General features: G+C 32.5%; 1 protein-coding gene across 1 annotated transcript in view; it reads left to right on the top strand.

The window, feature by feature from the left end:
• The first annotated feature begins 647 nt into the window (after positions 1-647).
• nau (myogenic-determination protein nautilus) overlaps positions 648-19,009 on the top strand; it is a 44,529-nt gene continuing 26,167 nt past the window's right edge. Inside the window, exons 1-3 of the mRNA XM_029312672.2 lie at positions 648-1,935; positions 6,890-7,190; positions 9,423-9,593. Of these exons, the coding sequence (XP_029168505.1) occupies positions 1,661-1,935; positions 6,890-7,190; positions 9,423-9,593 (747 nt within the window). The 5' untranslated portion in view covers positions 648-1,660. The remainder of the gene's footprint in view (positions 1,936-6,889; positions 7,191-9,422; positions 9,594-19,009) is intronic.

Genomic DNA, 19,009 nt, shown 5'->3' with positions numbered 1-19,009 from the left:
ACTCCTCTTTTGAATTTCGAGACTCAAAAAAAATATACAATCTAGGAATTTTAATTATATTTTTTCATAATTTTTCGAACATTAAAATAATACGACACCATCATCGATCAATGATTTCTATTTTGTCTTTTATTTCACAGAGAATATTTCGAATAATGTATTGTAAAAGATTGAATACACGTTTATTTATGAAGAAATCACTTTTGGATGCTGCTTTTTAGTATATGTATAAACACAATAGTTGGCACAATAGTGATGTCTATCGTTCGGGAAAAAAGAGAAGAAATCTGCAGCACAATGACCGCGATCATAATTCTCACAATCAGTCTTGATTACGTTTCTTCTTCAGGTTATCATCCGCTCTCTCGGATCCCCCGAAGTTTTTCACGAGTCGCTCTCCATACCTGAGGATCCCGAGAGGATCCAACTCTCATTAATGATTAAACCACACCCCGCGATGAGTCCCTGCCAAAATCACGTATCTATGACAGTCCGAGGGGCGGATCCGAAGACGATTTTCGTCGGTCGCAATTGGCCGGACGTTCTTAAAAATAGTCATCACGGGGTGTGACTGCCGCGACTGGCACGCACACACGTATGTAAACGCATGTAAAATATTCCTACTCGCGTCTCCCTTTCGGCGAGGCCCGAGAAGGAGGACGATGCCATGTGGCGGAGAGAACGATACACTACACGAGACACATCTTCCCCGACTTCGAGAGACTTTCGGATCTGTCGCGTCTGGTCCGAAGACCGCCTCGGTTAGTCACGCCGGATACTCAGGGAAGGAAGTCGTGCTGTTTAGGATCGACCCTCATTTTCGATCTGGAATTTCTTTTTCACATCGAGATATTCATTTTTTTGGAAAATTGTCTCGGTCCTTCTCGCTTGTTATCGGAATAAAAGTGCGTGATCATCGGTTCGAGATTGGTACCAAGATCGGTATCTTGTGTCTTTTGTAAAAAAATTTCCCAAGACTTCAGCTTCAAAAATCTGTCGTCTCTTGCGGTTCGTGACTAAGATTGCTCCGGTCATCCGATATATACGAAGAAAACGCGCTAAAGTGAATTGAGTAAACTCGAGTAACGAGCGACGAAGTAGGAATCTGTCCAGTGGTTTTAGCGAATCGGAGCGGAAGATTTCACCGTCTCTGGAACAAAACCTGCCGGGACCGAGTCGGAACAAAGTTAATGAGCGAGTTGAAGGAAGAGGAGTTAACGAATATATATCGCGAAAACGCGACCGCGTTCTTGCTGAGACCAGCGATTCGTTATTCTTTCCCGGAAAAGAAACGACGGCTAAATGGGATAGAGAAAAGAAAACGCTGTCGCGACTTCGACATCGGTCAGCTTCATCTTCGATTAATTTCTTCATCCGCATTTTAACCTCTAGGAAAATCGTATTTCCTAAATCGCTCGATTTTTCACGGACCCAAGCGATGATTTGATGGAAGATCTGATGATGCCGGTGATTGTATACGTGAAGATACACACGTCGCTCGAGAGAGAAACTTGGATCAATTAAATTAGACCGTCGTAGGAGGCAACTTCACTCGTGATGAGGTCGCGCGAGGTCGAACACGTGGACGATCGGTGCGTTTTCGCTTCGAGCGACCTGGTACTGTGACAATTCAATTTTTCTCCCGACGAAACTCCGTGAAATGATGACCCTCGTGACGGACGCGGTGCCCTACGCCTACGAAGCGACCGCCAGGTCGCCCTACGACGGTTACCGTCATCACTTGCACCACCACCACCACCATCATCATCATCATCCGCATCCCCATCGGTATCGGCGGGTCTACGCGCCGACGGAGTCCGAGTATCTGCAGGAAGGATACATCTCCACCCATGTGGACACGGATGACCGCGCGAGGCTTATCGCCAATAATGCCTCGGCGTCAGCTGGCTTGAATTATCGCGGTGACCGAGTCAGGTGAGGGTTTCACCGGATATTAATGAAAGAAAAAATAATAATATAATTTGTAACAGCTCTTTAAAAATTAATATACATATAAAAGGCAATAAGAGCTAATTAAGTTCTGTTATTAATATTTATTTGTGGAAAAAATAATATTTTTAACATAAAATATTAGATAAAAGATTAGATAAATAACTGTCAATATACTAAAACTATACAGAAACAGAGTTATAAAAAATAATAAAGTTGTCAAGACCATCAATTATGCGGCGCATTTCTTCAAGATGCATTTTTTTTTAATAATTCTTTAATAAAATATAATTTTTGAAAATATTAATTATATAATATAAATAAATTATAATAAAATATAAAATTTTGAAATTATGATTTAATGTTAAAAACAATTCAATTTACAATTTGTGCCTTTTTCTCCTGAAATACTCTATTAATTGAGAAAAATGTATTTAAAATAGTTATCTTATTCTATTACATTAATTGATAAATGTATTCTATTCTATTACATTTAATTAATTAATATAATGAATTATAATGAAATATAAAATTTTGAAATTATATATTATGATTTAATATTAAAAACAATTAAATTTACAATTTGTGCCTTTTTCTCCTGAAATACTCTATTAATTGAGAAAAATGTATTTAAAATAGTTATCTTATTCTATTATACATTAATTGATTAATGTATTCTATTCTATTAAATTAATTAATTAATTTTACGGTACAAGTATGTCTACAACTCGTGTATGTACGACTATTTTATAATTACGAATACAATTGTATAAAATTTCATTATATGAGATTCCACTGTACCGTTTAACGATTTAAGTCAGCTTTATTCCTTTGTAGTGGTTTCCATTTCCGTCAGTGCAGCGCAACTTCATAGTGTGTTTCGCTCGCGTATTCGGCTTCGTAGATATATATGTACATATACATATACAAGCTACTTCATGAAGTGGGTGTAACTTTAGAAACGAATTCAGCACAGGGGAAATAATGAAAGATATCCCAACGAAACGTCCCGCATATCCGCATGTACATTCTGCGAAGCAGAAACCATTTGAACTCTGTTGATCCGCAAAATACATGGCTTATCGTGGAAAATTTATTTCATTATCGATAACAAGCGACTTCTCTTTCTTCGAAATATATGTCTCCTGCAAAACTAACAAAGTAAATAGAAACGCTATGTTTTGTAAATATGTATACAATTATTATTAATTTTTTCAATGAAATCTCAAAGAACGTAAGATGGCGGAGCAAAATGTGAATGTTTCACTGAAAATCATAGATATCTTACGTCATTGGTTCAATCAGTGATATTTTCATTGATCCAGTTTAAAAAGTAAATTTCCAGAATATATCTCGAATATGAAAGATTGACGCATTCGATATGTACTGTCGAAGTGAATTCGATACCTTTATTCTGTTCGATATATATCAGGTTTTCACAAGAGAAACGTGACACTTGATGAATTAGCGTTTTCAAAAGCTTCAGATGCTGATGGACACATATATTCTCTAAAATATGACTAATTGCACTTCATTCGCGAGATGCCACGTGACAAGATTGATCGTTTTCTCTTCGAGGGATTCTCTCTTTTTTCCACTTTATTCCTTCGCGGCATTTCGTCGCCATTGAAATTGAAATCCATGCGATTGACTTTGAATTACAATGCTCACTTAATCTGCTATCTATCCACTGTTCTACTATTCCTATTACAGTCTAAAGCTACAAAAATACTTTATTCAATAGGGAATATATAGAGCGACAGAGAGATACGATGCTTTTGCAAATTTCTTTCAAATTACTACAAAGGTTTTCAAATATATTAACATCACAAACTCTTATTGTCCATTTGCGTTAATTTTATTTATATGACAATTTTATTCAATTTTTTGTAATATATTAACAATAAGATTAAGATATAATCTCTTCGAAACTTCCTTATATTTCTTCTTAGTGTTTATCTTCATACTATCGATTTTTTTTCATTAGCAAATCAAATTTGTTCGATAATGACGGTTTTACTGTTTTGAAATGCAAAATTGCAGTATGTAATTTTCATGTTAGTATAATAGCTTTAGTATAATGGTATATTTGTGCATACTAATAAATAATAACTATATTATATATAAATTATGTAATAAATTATCCATAAATTAAGTGTTTGATGTATAATATAGAATATAACTAATTTATATAAGAACCAATTTATCTCTGTCTCTCTCGCCACGTTAAAAATTATCCTTATTAAAAATTCAATAAAATCAATTAATTTTAAATATTGAGATATTGTATAAAAATATTTAAATAATTTTTTTTCTTTTAAACTTATAAGTTTAAAAGAATTATTAAATATAATAGAAAAATATTAAACATAAAACTAAAATAATTAATAAATATAAAAAAATTATATGATTAAAAATATAATATATATATATATATATATATATAATAATTTACTGATTGATACATCAATGGAGAAGCAAAAGGGAGTCGTTACATTTCAATGAATCCGACGACGGCTTTACCGCGTATACCATTTTCACTTCGTTTATCGCGTTTATTTCGTCTTTACACTCGAAAGGAACGAAGGAGGCCAACGTCTCTTCCTCGCGAAAATACCGTCGCGGGACCACCTGGAACGTGTCCAATCGCGGAAACCGCCTCGTGACGGACCTACGCGCCTGCGTCCATTATTAACCGCCGTCGCGATAACTAAAGGATGATTAAGGCAAGAATCCGTTCGCTCCCGCTAAACGCCTATGCCGGACCTTTCAGCGTCGGTTTACGTCACGCGCGCGGCTCTGACATCAGAGCCCGTCTTCCGCGGAACGGTGACATCCGCATGAAATTTATATCCCGTTCATACATGTGTGCAGAAAATGTATGCATAGGTGTGTGTATAATACATACATTCGCAGATGAAAGCGTATAACGTTGCGTTTTTTTGCACTGCGCTATTATTTCGAAAAACAAATATTTTTCACACAGATACGAGGTATCAATTGTATCGAGTTTGTTCTTGTAGCTTTAAAATAAAAATTTTAATCCACAGATATTTATCGCAGACTGTGCTCTCTCTATCCGATTGTGTTACGGTGGTTCGGTGTAATAATATTGTATTTCTATTATATTTCTTTTTTATTTTTTCAAAAACGCAAAATTGAGATCTGGAATTTATTTTAAAAACGTATGTAGTCATCAAAAAATATAGATAGAAATATAGTTAGAAATAATAAAATATGATAAAGTACAATATACATTGTATGAAATTATATGTTGTATTATATTGAATTTAGAATAAAAAAAGATTGCACTTTTTTTATTTTGTTTATAAAAATTAATAAAATAAAATAAATTAAAAAGATCCTTTAAAATTCAAATAAATTAATCAATGGCATAAGGATCTGAACGCAGATGGAAGAGCGAGAATAAATTATTTTGTTTATTTATTAAGGCGCTTTGATTGGGAAGATGTTGAGGTTTTGGATAGAGAAATGTTTTACACAAAGAGACTAATATCTGAAATGATACATATTAAGAGACAAAAAAATAGTTTGAATTTGCAAACAGATACTGAGCGCTTACCCGACGAATATTTGGATGTAATCAATAGGTAAACTAAAAACATGTGTTCTTTGGTATTATTATTTATACTTGTATTATCTTATAAACTTAACATTGGATTCTGCTCTGTCATTACGTACATAATTTTTGTCAAGATAAGTTCAGTGTTTTACAAATCATTTCTTTGATTCACGTTACTGTACCAACTATTATGTTTACTGTACAATTTTTTACGTAAGTTTTTTTCAATCCTACGTTTTTTAATATCATCGAACTAATACGGATACCTGTTTTTATGCATATTCAAAATGTTCACGTTCTTGGCGGATTACTAAGATGCGTGAGTCAACGTTTTCTAGAAGTTACTTTTATGCTAAATTATATAATATGTATCATACGTTGTAAAATACGAAATAATTTTATTATAAGACGTAATGACTCGATGTAATTTCAGTGATTTTTATATTTGATTTATACGCGGAAATTTATGTTAAAGAATTTTTATATTGTATTTATACGTTGAAATTTCTGTTAATTTACACGCTGAAGATGATCAAAAAATCGGTCGAAACGTTCGTGATTTAATAAATAAACGAAATAATTTATTCTCGCTCTTCCGTCTTCGTTTAAATCTTTATGCCATTGATTAATTTATATAAAAATAAACATTTTTAAATATTTGTCTCTTTTTCCTTTCTAACTTTTAAAATTGAAATCTTTGAGAAAGCAAAAAGATTTTCTCATCTTGCGACAGACGTTTATAAATTTAGATCAATTAATCATATTTATTTATACTCTTTAAATCGACACTTCAAAGCAAAATATTAAACTACGTTGATGTATAAATCACAATTTACATGGGAAAATCCCGATATAATTTTTCATCGTGTTGCGAAATAAAGGTAGAAAGAAAATTGGAATAAAAACCTACAAACATATGTAGAATAATGTTATCAAAAAAAGGTACTTGCATAATAAAATTACAATAAATTATATTAAATTATATTAAATTATATTATAATAAATTATCGCTTAAATAAAATTTAATATAATTAGGAATTAAATTAAGATGCGAGCTAATAATGTCATTAAAAGATTGCAGTATATAATATTCGAATTAAAAAATTAATTTTTTTCTCAATTTTTTCTCTGGTCCAACGAACATACATAAACCATCTCGACGATGATAAATTATATTAAATTATATTAAATTATCGCTTAAATAAAATTTAATATAATTAGAAATAAAATTAAGATGCGAGCTACTAATGTCATTAAAAGATTGCAGTATATAATATTCGAATAAAAAAATCAATTATTATTTTTTTCGATTTTTCTCTGGTCCAACGAACATAAAGAATCTCGACGATGTTTCAGGTTGCAGTCTCGCTACGCTCTCGACTCGGACGATGCCTCGTCAGTGATATCGGCAGACGCTTCGGCCGACCTAGAGTCCGGCTCGGCGGACGCCGACGAGACGAACGAGACCAGCGAGACGAATGAGGCGAACGAGAGCGAGTCGATCGAGCACGTGCCGCATCCGCACGTTTTGGACGCCGGCTCGCCGCACGGTCCTCGCAGATGCCTCCTGTGGGCCTGCAAGGCGTGCAAGAAGAAGACGGTCACCGTCGATCGCAGGAAAGCCGCCACTTTGCGCGAGAGACGGCGCTTGAGAAAGGTCAGTTTTTCGCCATCATTTTTTTTCCTCTTCCGGAAATGTCACTTGCAGCTTTCATCTTGTATATATATTTCACATTTATGTTGTCTCTCATTATCATATAATAATTAAAAAATATTTACACACAACCCTAATAGCACAACATATCCGGAAGATATTCAGAGAATATTCAGGGAATATCCAGAGGACGTTCGAACATCCTCGGGATGTTCTCTGAACGTCTTCGGGTTATGTGTGCTGTTAGGGAAACTTGTTAAAATTTATGATTCGAAAGACTTATGGGAAATTAATGATTTTCCAAAGTTTCATCGATCGCAGGAAAGCCGCCACTTTGCGCGAGAGACGGCGCTTGAGAAAGGTCAGTTTTTCGCCATCATTTTTTTCCTCTTCCGGAAATGTCACTTGCAGCTTTCATCTTGTATATATTTCACATTTATGTTGTCTCTCATTATCATATAATAATTAAAAAATATTTACACACAACCCTAATAGCACAACATATCCGGAAGATATTCAGAGAATATTCAGAGGATATCCAGAGGACGTTCGAACATCCTCGGGATGTTCTTTGAACGTCTTCGGGTTATGTGTGCTGTTAGGGAAACTTGTTAAAATTTATGATTCGAAAGACTTATGGGAAATTAATGATTTTCCAAAGTTGCGGCTTTCATCTTGTATATATTTCACATTTATGTTGTCTCTCATTATACATATAATAATTAAAAAATATTTACACTCAACCCTAATAGCACAACATACCCGGAAGATATTCAGAGGATATTCAGAGAATATTCAGGGGATATCTAGAGGACGTTCGAACATCCTCGGGATGTTCTCTGAACGTCTTCGGGTTATGTGTGCTGTTAGGGAAACTTGTTAAAATTTATGATTCAAAAAACTTATGGGAAATTAATGATTTTCCAAAGTTGCGGCTTTCATCTTGTATATATTTCACATTTATGTTGTCTCTCATTATCATATAATAATTAAAAAATATTTACACTAAACCCTAATAGCACAACATATCCGGAAGATATTCAGAGAATATTCAGGGGATATCCAGAGGACGTTCGAACATCCTCGGGATGTTCTCTGAACGTCTTCGGGTTATGTGTGCTGTTAGGGAAACTTGTTAAAATTTATGATTCGAAAGACTTATGGGAAATTAATGATTTTCCAAAGTTGCGGCTTTCATCTTGTATATATTTTACATTTATGTTGTCTCTCATTATTATACATATAATAATTAAAAAATATTTGCACTCAACCCTAATAACACAACATACCCGGAAGATATTCAGAGGATATTCAGAGAATATTCAGGGGATATCCAGAGGACGTTCGAACATCCTCGGGATGTTCTCTGAACGTCTTCGGGTTATGTGTGCTGTTAGGGAAACTTGTCAAAATATGTGATTCGAAAGACTAATGGGAAATTAATGATTTTTGAAAGTTACATGTTTTTAAAATAATATGGGACATTAATACCGAAGATGTGACATACGTCTGTATTTGTATCACATTTCTCATCTTACTATGAATATATACGCACGTTGCTGTTTTTGCCCGTCTGTAATTACTAAAACATGCCGTGCGCGAATCGTGTGTTTTGGAAGTAAACAACCTCAAAGAGAGCGAACTGACGGAAGGAAAACATCTGCGAAGTAGATCGGTCGCGACTAAGCGCCGCTTTCGGATGATTCAAATGACGAATGATGTTTCGGGAATGGGCCCGAGTATATATTAAAGTTCACCGGAGTCATTTGAAATTCGACACTCGCGGTGCCTATATGAATAAGAATGTTTAGAAAATTTTTTCTTTCTTCATATGTACGTGACACAGAAAAAAGAAATAACTTTATTCTAGTGTTTGACATTTAAAAAAATGAATGATAGATAAAAGCGCAATGTATATATATGATTCTCTTCAACTCTCTTAAATTAGATCAGTGAAAATATCAATGATTAAAGCAGACAGTGACATGAGATTTCTTATAGACAATAAATTTTTCACTGATACTCAAATTGTTTTGAAATAGAATGTATTAATAAATAATAATATATTATGTTTTTATTTTTATATAATATTTTCATATATATACAATATTTTTAGATAATATTTTCATATATAAGAGAATCTTTAAAAAAGCACAGACGCTCCGCGCATCTCTGTGTATTATTTAAATAATCGATAGCGTATATTAATGATTAATTATACAATTTCTATCGCAGGTCAACGAGGCCTTCGAGGTCCTAAAGAGACGAACGAGCAACAATCCTAATCAGCGTTTACCGAAAGTGGAGATACTGCGGAATGCTATTGAATACATCGAGAGTCTCGAAGCGCTGCTGCAGGGAAATCGACCCTCCGGACATCAGGATCATCCTTCCACCGAGAACATGGTATGTATTATGTGCGATAGCGCGAATTAATAAGATTAGCATACACACTGGGATTAGGCTTATTGTCAGCGGGGAGAATTTCGAGCCCGAGATTCAAATTTCGCATTCAAATCGGCCTTGTTAAACATATTATTCATTAATTAAGATACAGCTGCCTAATTTATGGTAATTGCTGACAAAAATAGCCGCGTGTATTTTTTTTCTTTAGTATTAATTTTTGCATTAAACGTTATTAATGAAAGAGATTTCGACTCAAAGTTAGGTCAATGAAGGATTTTTATTGTAATTTAAATATCATAGTAGAGAAACACAAAATTAACGATCCTTGTATGAATTTTATAAAATGATTTTCAGAAATTACAATTAGAAATTTATAAATGAAACGTCAAATATATTATTCATTAATTAAAATACAGCTGCCTAATTTATGGTAATTGCTGACAAAAATAGCCGCGTGTATTTTTTTTCTTTATTAATTTTTGCATTAAACGTTATTAATGAAAGAGATTTCGACTCAAAGTCAGGTCAATGAAGGATTTTTATTGTAATTTAAATATTATAGTAGAAACACAAAATTAACGATCCCTGTATGAATTTTATAAAATGAATTTCAGAAATTACAATTAGAAATTTATAAATGAAACGTCAAATATATTATTCATTAATTAAAATACAGCTGCCTAATTTATGGTAATTGCTAACAAAAATAGCCGCGTGTATTTTTTTCTTTATTAATTTTTGCATTAAACGTTATTAATGAAAGAGATTTCGACTCAAAGTCAGGTCAATGAAGGATTTTTATTGTAATTTAAATATCTTATAGTAGAAACACAAAATTAACGATCCCTGTATGAATTTTATAAAATAGATTTCAGAAATTACAATTAGAAATTTATAAATGAAACGTCAAATATATTATTCATTAATTAAAATACAGCTGCCTAATTTATGGTAATTGCTGACAAAAATAGCCGCGTGTATTTTTTTTCTTTATTAATTTTTGCATTAAACATTATTAATGAAAGAGATTTCGACTCAAAGTCAGGTCAATAAAGGATTTTTATTGTAATTTAAATATCTTATAGTAGAAACACAAAATTAACGATCCCTGTATGAATTTTATAAAATGAATTTCAGATATTACAATTAGAAATTTATAAATGAAACGTCAAATATATTATTCATTAATTAAAATACAGCTGCCTAATTTATGGTAATTGCTGACAAAAATAGCCGCGTGTATTTTTTTTCTTTATTAATTTTTGCATTAAACGTTATTAATGAAAGAGATTTCGACTCAAAGTCAGGTCAATGAAGGATTTTTATTGTAATTTAAATATCTTATAGTAGAAACAAAAAAACTAACGATCCCTGTATGAATTTTATAAAATAAATTTCAGAAATTACAATTAGAAATTTATAAATAAAACGTCAAATATATCATTCATTAATTAAGATACAGCTGCCTAATTTATGGTAATTGCTGACAAAAATAGCCGCGTGTATTTTTTTTCTTTAGTATTAATTTTTGCATTAAACGTTATTAATGAAAGAGATTTCGACTCAAAGTCAGGTCAATGAAGGATTTTTATTGTAATTTAAATATCATAGTAGAAACACAAAATTAACGATCCCTGTATGAATTTTATAAAATGAATTTCAGATATTACAATTAGAAATTTATAAATGAAACGTCAAATATATTATTCATTAATTAAAATATAGCTGCCTAATTTATGGTAATTGCTAACAAAAATAGCCGCGTGTATTTTTTTTCTTTATTAATTTTTGCATTAAACGTTATTAATGAAAGAGATTTCGACTCAAACAAAGTCAGGTCAATGAAGGATTTTTATTGTAATTTAAATATCTTATAGTAGAAACACAAAATTAACGATCCTTGTATAAATTTTATAAAATAAATTTCAGAAATTACAATTAGAAATTTATAAATGAAACGTCAAATATATCATTCATTAATTAAGATACAGCTGCCTAATTTATGGTAATTGCTAACAAAAATAGCCGCGTGTATTTTTTTTCTTTATTAATTTTTGCATTAAACATTATTAATGAAAGAGATTTCGACTCAAACAAAGTCAGGTAAATGAAGGATTTTTATTGTAATTTAAATATCTTATAGTAGAAACACAAAATTAACGATCCCTGTATGAATTTTATAAAATAAACCTCAGAAATTACAATGAGAAATTTATAAATGAAACTTACGTTGCAAAATTTGTGCCGCATTTAGTTTGCAATTACTTGACAGAATGAAAACGTTGTAACTTCTGCAACGAGATGCATTTAAGAGTTACACAGTTCACACACATGTCTGACACGTGCATCGCACACAAGCTCTAATGGTTTTTGACCCGCGACACCATTAGCTCAGTATCATCGTTCTTTTTTTTTCGAGCGGCCGTAAAAAGAATTGCGCCCGAGTTTCTCGCTCTCAAAAGAAGAACGCGCAGTCGTTTATGATAATTACCATAACTAAAGCACCGTCTGTGTGAGTGCAATTTACGCCCGTAGAAAGAAAAAGCGCACTTTGCAAATGCATATTAAATATGCCGCTAAAATGAACTGATTTAAAATCCACAAAATTTTGTTTGCGAAAAGCCTTTTTCTTCCAATCGCTTCTTATAACTCGGAAATTATGTTGATGCGTCAACATTTTTATTAAGGAAAAATTATTTTTAAATTAGCCAGAAAATTTGTTCTTAAAAGACTATATATTCGATGGTTTAGGACATTCTATATATATATTATATTATAATATTTTTTTTATATATTTTATATATGATATTATATATAAAAATATTTTATAAATTAAAATGTGACAATTGTGGTTAAAGAATATCGTTGATTAAATTATACTGGAATTATTATTTCACATCTCTATCGATGACGTTATAACATTAAAGAGTTACAATTTTACATATAATGTGATATCGTATTCTCGCATCGAAATGGAAAATTGACGCAAAAAGGTCGTGTCGCGAGTATATCCCGACGAGTAAATTCGCGGATGAAAAATTTCCAATTTGCTGGTTTCGTTAAGTTTCGTGTTCGACGACTGTCAGCGATACATCGCGGAGAGATGGACATCTCGGAGCCATTTCGATTTCCGACGTTAATTGGAATGTAATTGTGTTTTGTTTTCCTCTCTTTTGTCCGATATCTCGAACGCGTCACATCCGGGGCTTTATCCATTTTTATGAAAAATCCATCGGTATATAGTACGTGCGCATTCATTTGAAACGCGAATTTTATTATTTCTATAAATATTGCGTATGCGTATATATAATATTGAAAAATATCAAAATGGTAACAAAAGCATCAAGTTACAAGACGAAGCATTATATCGATATAATACACCGAAAAAAATGTGTTAACTTGGACCAAACCTTTTAATTAAATTACTATTTTGTTAATTGAACATATATTTAGTATTTAAGTCAAATATACGTTTTGTTAGATTTAATACGTTATATTTAATTTAAATATTTTGATATATGTTTAATTAACAAGATAATATTTGATCTGATTTCAATTTAAGGCGGATACCAATTTACGTAGAAACTTGATAAAAATTCTTGGACCGCGTTTCGCAAAGACGATTCCAAATTCCAAGAATCCCGAGTGCGATCTGCTGTGTTTGATGTTAGATCGCGGTTGACATTCCGGTTTAGGTCGAAGAGCAGAAGGGCTCAAATGGCTGCGGACTCTCCGGAGAGATTCTCGCGGAGGATCGCATAAATTATCCCGGTCTCTTCGGTGGTCGAGAGAGAGAGAGAGCGAGGAATCCAATTGAACTCCGGCGAGAGCTCACTTTTTTCGAGAAAATAGCGGAGCTCGCTTTATTCGTCCGCTTAAAAAGCTTTTAAGTAACATTATCGAGTGATCTCCCGATCAATAATACCATCCTTCTCTTTGCCGAGGTGAGAAAGATTAGAGGTAGGAGACAGGATTGACCTAATGGGAGAGAGATCTCTTTCGAGTGCGTTGTTTTTTGAGATTTCTCTCGGGTCTCTCGCGCACGGAGCTTTATATTTAGCGGAGATACACGGAGAAAGAGAGAACGGGGAAATATATATTTCATTGTGTAATCCTCTCGGGCGGTCGTGGGGAAAGAGGGAGATCAGAGACTCCCTGTGGATGGCGGCGAGTCGCGCCGCGAAATTCCGCCGCGCTTTCGCCCAGGAATCCCTTTTCCGCCGCTTCTCTCTCTCTCTCGTTACGGCGTTCCGCGGTCTGGGCGTTTCGCGTCTCTTTACAAAGCCCTCCCTCGGATTCTGTAATTTGTCTCGCGCTTTCGTCGCGCCCTCCACCCCTTTCCGTCCCGACTCGCCTTAACCCCTTCTAAGCGCGACGAGAGAGAACGCGAGAAACGTCCGTCGAGGGATTTTCGTCCGATATTAATACTCGGGGATATCTCGCGTGTGTTCGCGTCTCGGGGTACACGAGTAAGACGTAATCGGCTGACAATGAGAGATTCGCGACGGAATAGTATATTGTGTATTAAGTGCGGGTGGACGCACGAGTCGAAGGCGAGTGAACAATTGTCAACTTTCCGCACTTGATACACAATATACTATTCCGTCGCGAATCTCTCATTGTCAGCCGATTACGGGAATAACCGTGTTCAAAGTTATTGTCCACGGCTGAAGCCGTGGGCAATGTATTGCCCACGGTTTTAGCCGTGGGCAATGACTTTGAACGCGGCTCAGCCGTAGGCAATGGCTTTGAACGCGGCTTATTTACTCACCGCGTCGCCGCTAGATGGCGGCGTGGGAAATCGGCCGCTTTCCGCACAAAAAACACGCACACAAAGTGCCACTTTGCCTGCACGTGTAATACAAAACATTTTTATATTATCAAATTATATAGAAATATATATAAAATTATATACATATATCATCGCAAAATTATTGTATATGAAATATGTCCATACATAATTAGATAAAAGTGCTTTTTATATAAATTATATATCAATTTATATATAATAAATATACATATATATGTTTCATATATAATTTGACATGATTATATATGAACCCTTATAATTTATATATAAATTTATATAATTATTTATATAAAAATGGACATATTTTATATATAATTTTACGATTATATGTATAATTATACATTATTTATAAAATATTATATATAAAAATTATAAATATTATATATAAAAAACTTTTCCCAGAAGGTGCCGATGCACATTAGAGTGATACAATAAATGGAAACATTTTAAGAAAGGTATTTAATCGATTTTAAAGGTGTATTAATTTTCATTTATATCTAATTTATTTGATAACATGACATACAATATTTCATTAAATTTATTTATTTGATAACATGACATACAATATTTCATGTTTTCGAAAAAGATAAGTGGATAAACTCTTGCACGGTCAGAAAGAAATGTGTGATGATTTTATTTATATAATTTGTATTTATGGAATATACAGATATATATGTATTAAGTACATATATATTTCAAATAAAAAATATTTTATTGTGTTGATAATTGATAAAAAATGGATTTTCTAGGTCGATTAAAAATTGCATGTTATCAAAATTAACACAAACTAGATCCAATTAATTAGTCTATTCATCAAAAATTCAAAGTTAATGCGTATTTGTTGCTTGTTTATATATTTTGTGATTTAAAAAATTTTTCCTATAAATTAGATAATTTAAAACGCTAAGTAATGATTATTAATAAATTGTTAATATTACATTATTCTTCGTATTTTTTAAAATAATATATTTTCTGTTCGTGTTAACGATTTTTCCTATATTCCTATAATTTTTACTCTCTTAATCGAGCAATTTTCGAGACCTCAATTTTTTCGTTTTAAAAACAAAAATGAAAAAAGGATTTTGCGAAACTATATAACTGCGATAGAAATCTGATAGAAAACAGCAAATATCTGCGAGTACGAACTTTTATTTTGAACTCTCGAGGCTACACAGAGAGGCTACAATCAACAAAAAAAAAAAAAAAAAAAAAAAAGAAAAAAAACGAAATAGTATATATTGACTATTTTGATAGTTTCTCTCTTGCTTTTTCCCTTCGGCCGATCGCAGTCGATAGCATTACTTGTATATCCTGTATCTCTCGCCGAGAGTGTATGTCGTGCTGGAGATGTGAAACACAGTATGAGAAGAGTCTCTTTCACTCCGAGAATAGTTCGCCGCATATAGATGCGCGTCTTAGGGACAAATAGATGATACGGGACCGAATAAAATGCTTAATGCGGCTGTGTTGTGCCGCCTGCGATTCCGAAGGGAATGAATGAGGGGTGACAAAAAAAAAAAAAAAGAAAAGAAGAATCGAAATTCCGCGGATGGAGAGAGATGTGATCGCTATTTGGTGACGCGTCGCGCCGATCGATCGAACAGGAAAGAGAGAGAGAGAGAGAGGGAGAATGCGGCCGACTCTCGCGATTCCCAATCACGGACTTGATTCCGCAGACTTCCCTTGCACCCCCGGAATGCATCGATGCGCATTCGTGCTCCGATGGTAGCCACTGACGGGGAAAACGAGCTTTCAATGCCGATCGAAACGATCGCCTTCCTGTTAAGCTCTGATTTCTAACCGCCTGACTGCATTTATCGATAGCCTCCTTCCTCGAATCTTACGCGATTTCTCTCTTGTTTTTCATTTATTTATTTTTTTTAATACAGTCTTTACGGTTCTTAATGTCACTTGTGTTTTTGATATTTTTGTCAGTATTAAAAGACAGAAAATTGAGGTGAAGTTGAATTCTTCTATCTTTCGCGATTTCTCTCCTGTTTTTCATTTATTTATTTTTTTAATACAGTCTTTACGGTTCTTAATGTCACTTGTGTTTTTGATATTTTTGTCAGTATTAAAAGACAGAAAATTGAGGTGAAGTTGAATTCTTCTATCTTTCGCGATTTCTCTCCTGTTTTTCATTTATTTATTTTTTTAATACAGTCTTTACGGTTCTTAATGTCACTTGTGTTTTTGATATTTTTGTCAATATTAAAAGACAGAAAATTGAGGTGAAGTTGAATTCTTCTATCTTTCGCGATTTTTCTCCTGTTTTTCATTTATTTATTTTTTTAATACAGTCTTTACGGTTCTTAATGTCACTTGTGTTTTTGATATTTTTGTCAATATTAAAAGACAGAAAATTGAGGTGAAGTTGAATTCTTCTATCTTTCGCGATTTCTCTCTTGTTTTTCATTTATTTATTTTTTTAATACAGTCTTTACGGTTCTTAATGTCACTTGTGTTTCTGATATTTTTGTATAAAAAAAACTACTGAACTCAAATAAATATTTACTTAAATAGTCCCATTTACACATTTGTTTGAAACAAATAAATATTTATCTGTTTTGAAAAAGGATTTCTTATATCACATAAATATTTTTCACAGAAAATCAATATTATTAGTTTCAAAAAAATGATGTATAAAATAGTATTAAAGTAAATCTTTATTTGAACAATTAAATAATTTTTTTTCAGTGTATATATTAAAAAATAGAAAATTGAGGTGAAGTTGTAATTCTTCGGTGAATTCTTTTATGTCGATCATTTTATTGACAATCAAACTCAGATACAATCAGAAAATAATTTCAAAATGTAGAATATAGTCGTGAAAAACTTTGACGTTTATCTCTTTGTCTCTTCGAGATTACATTGTCAAATAATGACAGAGATGACTAGATGTTGTCGGAGTTCAATTCTTCGTGGACATACAGTGACAGTTCAGATTTCTTTCTATCTGTCTCTGATTTATTATCTACTAGTTTTGCTATTAATTAAATAAATTAAACTCTCGTGTTTAATGAAAGGTTCGTTAAAATATACAAAAATATACACGAAAGAAAAACTTTTTAATATTTTTTTATAATATTAATATTAAAGGCTGTTTTCCTGTCCAGACCTTTCTTTGAGAAATTATTTATTATTTTGATATAAATTAAAAATTAAATATGATTCGGCTGAGGAATCAATTGGCAATATACCAAAAATAATCGAATAATCAATTAAAAAACCAATGTCTAAATCATATCTTCTTTTATAATAAAACTTGTACATTTTTAAGTTAACACATTGTTGTATATTTTATTATCTTTACATAATAATTCTCAATCGCGAAGGGGAATAAAATAAAATAACCAGCGATAAAAATAAAATTGCTTCTCGTTATCTTGCACAATCGATAAATCGCGATAAGAACGCACAATTATAGCCCACGACAAGAAAAAGAAAAATCAAGAGGAAAAGAAACAAATCTATGTAAGAGATGGGCATCTGCAGGATTTTTTCCAGGAAGGGGCATATTAGATTTTAAAATTTTTTGTTCTTAATTTTTTTAAACTGTATTTTTTTATTTATTTTATTTATTTTATTTATTTATATTTTATTTATTTTATTTTATTTTATTTTTGTGTTATTTTTATTCTTTATATTAAATATGCAAATAAATTTTAATATTATTCAAAAAGAGAACAAATAATGCTTAATTTTTTTTTTAATTCCAAAGAGGGGGCGAGCAAATGCCATGTGTAAGAGACTTTTATGCGGCGTCAAAGTCGTCTTCTCCAAGATTCTTTCCGCTTGTACGTACGTCCTCGGAGATTTCCTGTAACGCGAGCGAGCGAGGCAATATGAAAGTCACGCGCGAGAATATCTCTTAAGCGCGCCTCGTATTCCCGGCCGCGCGATTATTCGGAATTTATTCAGTCGTCGCGATCTACGGGGTGCATTATCGCGCCTGTCGGCGGATACATTAGCGGAACGCTTATATATCCCCCATATAGACGCGCTCGCGCGCGCCTACATCTCTACCGGGGACTACGATTTGTGAATAAAGCTTTGGAGAACATTTCGTTTCTGTCAAATATTCGTTTCCTCTCGGTTTGCAACCACGCAGCCCTAAACCGAGACACGATATATTCTTCGAAGCAGTATTTGCTGTTATCTAACAATAAAATTATCTAGATGATTATCTAGATGAAACTTTATAAAATAAATAAAATAAATATAAATATAAATATAAAATAAATATAAATAAAAATATAAATAATAAAAATATTATAAAAATAACTTTATAAAAATATATAAAATACTCTATACTATAATACTATATATATAAGCGATCAAATCTTATAAATAAAAATATGCATATTTTTCTATTCCTTTTATAATTTATTTTTTAATAACTGTTTACATAAGCAGTCTTACAAATATTATCTGAAAATTACCTAGATGAATAGCCATATAATTTTATTTTTTATCTAGATATGTTCAAAACAAAATCATCTTCATCTTATCTAAGATGAATTTACATATTTTTATCTCGTCTTTATCCAGCTAATTTTAAAATCATCTAAGCACAACACAGCTTCGGGGTTTACGATGCTCGCGT

The sequence above is a fragment of the Nylanderia fulva genome, unplaced genomic scaffold, assembly GCF_048542155.1.
Source record: "Nylanderia fulva isolate GAGA-0341 unplaced genomic scaffold, ASM4854215v1 Scaffold48, whole genome shotgun sequence".
Lineage (NCBI taxonomy): Eukaryota > Metazoa > Arthropoda > Insecta > Hymenoptera > Formicidae > Nylanderia > Nylanderia fulva.
Note: the sequence above shows the minus strand (reverse complement) of the source record. Positions and strands in the feature narration are given on the sequence as shown.